This window comes from Hippocampus comes, unplaced genomic scaffold, assembly GCF_001891065.2.
Source record: "Hippocampus comes isolate QL1 unplaced genomic scaffold, H_comes_QL1_v1.1 scaffold53, whole genome shotgun sequence".
Classification (NCBI taxonomy): Eukaryota; Metazoa; Chordata; class Actinopteri; order Syngnathiformes; family Syngnathidae; genus Hippocampus; species Hippocampus comes.
In genome coordinates, this window is record NW_017805707.1 from 143,142 (window position 1) to 148,561 (window position 5,420).

Sequence of the window (5,420 nt, forward strand, 5' to 3'; positions counted from 1 at the left end):
GGCTCGGCCATGACGCGCGTGGGAGACGCTCACACTCCACGTAGAGCCAGGCCTTGTGCCAGTCCTTCCCTTTGGTGTTGATGGCCTCGCACTCGTACGCGCCCACGTCTTCGTACTGCACGTTGTAGAGGTGCAACGCCGCGCCCGATTCGCTGATCTCGTGGTTGGCCGGCAAGTCTGTGGCGTCCACTTTCCTCCATACAATGTGAGGGATGGGACTGAGGAGGGGAAGAAAAAAAAACAAAAAAACGTTTTTTTGTTTTACAACATGAGCGCAAACCGGATCAGATGCTTTAAGGCAAAGCCGTGCCATCAATGATTGTCAATCGGACGTACTTCCCCAGAGCAAAGCATTCCAGCGTAATGTTGTTTTTTTGTTTTACAACATGAGTGCAAACCAGATCGGATGCATTGAGGCAAAGCCGTGCCATCAATGATTGTCAATCAGACATACTTCCCCAGAGCAAAGCATTCCAGCGTAATGTTGGAGGCGAGCAGGGCTGTTGTGTCTGGGAACTTCACCCTGATGTCTGCAGGGTATTTTCTTTCTTCGCCTGAAGCCATTAAAAAAAAAAAAAAAAGTGATATTTGAAATGAGACAACAAAATGAATCAACTGCACGCTGCCCTTTTTCCAAAAATGTGTTTGTATCTCCGTCTGTAGGACTTGAGAGCTAGGGTGGGTGAGGATCCAGAGCCACTTTCAAGCAACAGTCGAACCACAAATAAGCACTTCCGTCAAAACTACCGGTAAGCATAGTATTAGAAGCACACGTTAAAACTTTTGCTGAAGTTATGCATATCGAACGGGGCCATGTTTAGCAATTTGTCCGCTGCATGCGCCACAGACAGATCTGGATATTAGTCAACAAGTATACAAAATGTGAAATGCTGCCTCATTGACTGAAAATAAAATAAAAACTCTGCACCCTAGTCGTCTTCGTCTATTTGCCTGAGACATGAGCGTGCAATTCCATATTTGTTATTTTGACGTAATAGATTCCCAACCGGCGTTAGTGTGCGATGAAAGATCATTTTCACTTAACTGGCGACTCCTCGGCATTCCAGGAGTCGCATCGGTACTTCAACTTTTATCAGAGTTGCTTTCTTACACAAGTATCTGTCGAACTCACCATCGTCTGGTGGCAACGGGATCAGAGGAATGAACTTGGAAAAGACGCTTTTTCCCAGGACGGGGCTGGAGACGAAGCAGGAGTAGTTCCCGGCGTCCTGAGCCTCCACCTTGGAGATGTACAGGTTGCCGGTCCTCTGCGAGACAAAACGGCGGCGGTCCATGTTGAGGAACACGGGGAACTCATTGAAGATCCAGCGGTAAGACACCTCCTCTGAAGGAAGAAGACAAGTTGGCCGCAGCAGCCCAGCGGAGGAGCAGCTGTTGACGTGACGCAACGAGACACACACCTGGCCACGCTTTGGGAGGGGCACACAGCAGAACCGCCCCCTGGCCTTCTCTGACAGTGACCGGGTCTCTCTCCTCTTGAGGAAACTCCTCGAGAACTTCAACGCAGAAAAACGTCCACTCATTTAATCAAGGGAAAAATCCTCCTTTTGGCTTTGCGCGTTCTTACATCCAAACTTGACGCGGGCCTCCTTGCTGATGACGGTGCCGTAGATGTTGTGAGCCACGCAGATGTACGTGCCGGCGTGCTTCTTTTGCCTGGGGTTGCTGATGACCAGGTTGCCCCCCACCAGGCTGTAGTGCTCATCCGGCTGCTCCATCAGCTTGATCTCCCAGTTGTCGCGGCGCCACCTAGCAGGCGGACACAAAATTAGATATGTACGAGTGGCCCATCCACCCATTTATAGAGCGAGGTTAAGGTCGAGGCAAATCAAGCACCAAGACACAGATGGACTACCTGTAAGCGGCTGGAGGATTGGCTCGGGCCCTGCAGTTCATTGAGATCCTACCATCGGGGGAGTCCTCGGTGTAGACCACATCCACTGGCTCCTCCTCGAAAATGGGCCCGTAACCAGTAGCTTCCTCTAAATATTACATAATAGCCGCAATCATTACAAATACGCATCAATCATGATGAGGGGAAAAAAAAGGACTCACCGCCAAATATCCTGGGCTCCCCAAACAGGATTGCCACTGACAACAGGAGACATCACAGTGTTGCACGTTAATAAATGATGGCATCCTTCGGTAGCTATAGAAATATGTATATACACAGAAGTACTTACATGTGACGGGGACCAAGGAGACGAGGGCCAGCAGCGACAAGGTCGTGGGCGCCATCCTCACTCTGATATGAACAAAGCAAGTGTGTTGAGATGAAGTGATCTGCGAAATTATAAATTTAGTGGGGCTAATAACGTGCCCTGTGGGTGTGTTTGGGTCGTTCAAACTATCACGGCTATTTCTCTTCACACAGCATTCTCGCGTGATGTGATCCGCGTGCTCCGACTTCTCAGTCTGCAGTGACTGCCGCCATGACTCAACAGAAACTTCGCTGCTCATCCTGCCGCAGACATCCCCCTTTACACCCCCCCCCCTTCTTCTTTGAAAAGACGAATGCACTCTGCACGGCAACACGCCGAGACGTCTTTTTCTGCCTTATTTATTTCTCAACACAGATTCAATCAAAAGCAACTAGCACGGAGTCAGTCACGGCAATCTGCTCTCATCATCACAACGTGCTGCTTTACTCACCATGTAATCCTGTCACAGATCCGCTTTGGGACAGAGGACGGTAAATTTAGGTCACTGCGTGAATTTAAAAAAATGATGATGATGAGGAGGAGGAGGAGGATGGCCTATCGTGGACCTATAGGACGAGTAATCCCTTTTGTGCATTCAATGTCAAGTTGTTGTTGTTGCACACTAACTGCAAAAACCCTAAAGTGCTCTTCCATGACATACCACGCAAGTTATTCCCATTTCATGCACTTTTTCAGCGAGTCTGTGTACATAAAAAAATCTTTCAGAATTTTTTTTTTGGGGTGGGGGTCGCAGTCCATCTCCCTATACCCCCCCGCCCCCAAAAAAAGTGCGCACCCGATGACGCCTTCACCAGCGGCTCTGCATTGCGGTAATCCGGTCCCGCCACCACCCGATCGATTTGTGCCCACACCCCACACAAAACGCATCACAACCGCGCACAAACTCACCTCAAAACATCCGTCTTACCTTTTTTTTTTCAATATCGTGTATGAAATATGACTGCTTCTTGAGGCCTGGCACACCTGCACCCGAAACGCATCCTCCAGCGCTCACAGACGCAGAGCCGTCCAGTCGGGATGGAACTTTTCTTGTTGGAGCAGAGCGTCTCGAGGGCGACACGTGACCGCCGCTGCCCAATCGGGATGCAGGGATGGGAGGGCTGCCGAGGAGCACCGGAAACAGATGATCTGAAACGGCACTGGGATGAAAATCCGACATTGGATTATACACACGGCTATATGAACAAAAAAAAAAAGCATTATCTTTGGAAAGGGAGACTTGGTTGTACATTAGAAACATCCGAGAACAAATGACATCCACAAGAATAAATAAACACGAATATTCAACTTCCTGGTGTACCTAATGAAGTGGCTGATTGAGGAAACAGTTGCGAATTTGAAATCTTGAAGCCAACGTTTATTCAACTTTTTTTCCCCCCCATCTGTTTTAACTTCATTTAAAATACAAAATATTTGTCGTGTTATAACCAAGAGAAAAACCGTTGAACAGCCTCGCTCTCATGCTTCTCGCGTACAATATAGCCGAACAGTCGTCATATCGCTGGAGCCGGCAAAGAACGTTTTACAAACGTCGAAATGTGTCAAGTCAGCATTTGTGTCGCCGCAGTTTTGCTTGCACGTGTCAAATTGGTGTTTCAGACAGTTGACCGAGCTTCCACGCGGCCCGACTTTGTCCATGTAGCTTTAAATGATGCATCCTGTGAACGTGTGTGTGCATTGAATATATATATATTTTGAAAAAAAAAGTGCACAAACAAGACGAGTGTCACCGGAGCTGGGCCACAAGCAAGATAATCTCATTTTAGAGCCTGTGAGTTCACTTTAAGAATAAAGAAAAAAAAAATCACAGCAAATAAAAACTGTAAATAGTCCTGTGTCACACTACCCACAATGCAGCTGGGCTGACTTTTTTTTTTCTCTCCACTCAGGTCAAACTGGTTATTTACAAAATAAAAAACACATAGAAAGCTGACATGACCTAAAAACTTGATGCAAGTTATGATAGACGACACAGCGGGGGACAGGGGGGAAATCAAATCTCCGTTTGAGAGTTGGACGACGAGCAGACAAGAGTCCCGAAAGGAAAAAAAAAAGGCGGAACGCACGTTGAACACATGCATGCTCACACACAACTGCACTCATGCACCCACGTTTCTTTGTAAACAGTACAACATATTGATTAAAGATGTCCCCGGTGTCAACTACTACTTTCCTTTTCCACATTCAGCATCAGGAGCAGACACTCCCGCAGCCCTTGAGGGCGGCGAGAACGGCTTCAGTCTCCATTAAGTAGGCCTCATTTTATATACTTGGCGAAGACATTGATTTTTCACTTTACAGGGAGTTTAAGTATATGTAGCAGCTCTGCTAAATGTACTGTGTGTGTGCATTGAATATATATATATTTTGAAAAAAAAAGTGCACAAACAAGACGAGTGTCACCGGAGCTGGGCCACAAGCAAGATAATCTCATTTTAGAGCCTGTGAGTTCACTTTAAGAATAAAGAAAAAAAAAATCACAGCAAATAAAAACTGTAAATAGTCCTGTGTCACACTACCCACAATGCAGCTGGGCTGACTTTTTTTTTTCTCTCCACTCAGGTCAAACTGGTTATTTACAAAATAAAAAACACATAGAAAGCTGACATGACCTAAAAACTTGATGCAAGTTATGATAGACGACACAGCGGGGGACAGGGGGGAAATCAAATCTCCGTTTGAGAGTTGGACGACGAGCAGACAAGAGTCCCGAAAGGAAAAAAAAAAGGCGGAACGCACGTTGAACACATGCATGCTCACACACAACTGCACTCATGCACCCACGTTTCTTTGTAAACAGTACAACATATTGATTAAAGATGTCCCCGGTGTCAACTACTACTTTCCTTTTCCACATTCAGCATCAGGAGCAGACACTCCCGCAGCCCTTGAGGGCGGCGAGAACGGCTTCAGTCTCCATTAAGTAGGCCTCATTTTATATACTTGGCGAAGACATTGATTTTTCACTTTACAGGGAGTTTAAGTATATGTAGCAGCTCTGCTAAATGTACTGTTTTTGGGTTTTTTTGGAAACTTTTTTATTTGGTGGTGTGTCGTGAGATTTATGTGCCGTGGCTAAATAAAGGCTGTAAAACAGCGATCTCATGAGATCCAATTTCTCAAACAACCCTTGATGATATTGTGCATCACGCTGTGGCTGGTGAGTGCGTTTTTTTT

General features: G+C 46.5%; 1 protein-coding gene across 1 annotated transcript in view; it reads right to left on the bottom strand.

Moving 5' to 3' along the window:
- The window catches only part of cntn1b (contactin 1b), a 7,334-nt gene extending 4,053 nt beyond the window's left edge, over nucleotides 1-3,281 (bottom strand). The window contains exons 1-9 of the mRNA XM_019882981.1: nucleotides 3,154-3,281; nucleotides 2,205-2,268; nucleotides 2,077-2,112; nucleotides 1,877-2,003; nucleotides 1,589-1,770; nucleotides 1,422-1,517; nucleotides 1,133-1,345; nucleotides 455-554; nucleotides 1-218 (exon numbers count right to left, since the gene is read on the bottom strand). Of these exons, the coding sequence (XP_019738540.1) occupies nucleotides 1-218; nucleotides 455-554; nucleotides 1,133-1,345; nucleotides 1,422-1,517; nucleotides 1,589-1,770; nucleotides 1,877-2,003; nucleotides 2,077-2,112; nucleotides 2,205-2,259 (1,027 nt within the window). The 5' untranslated portion in view covers nucleotides 2,260-2,268; nucleotides 3,154-3,281. The remainder of the gene's footprint in view (nucleotides 219-454; nucleotides 555-1,132; nucleotides 1,346-1,421; nucleotides 1,518-1,588; nucleotides 1,771-1,876; nucleotides 2,004-2,076; nucleotides 2,113-2,204; nucleotides 2,269-3,153) is intronic.
- Nucleotides 3,282-5,420: the final 2,139 nt, after the last annotated feature.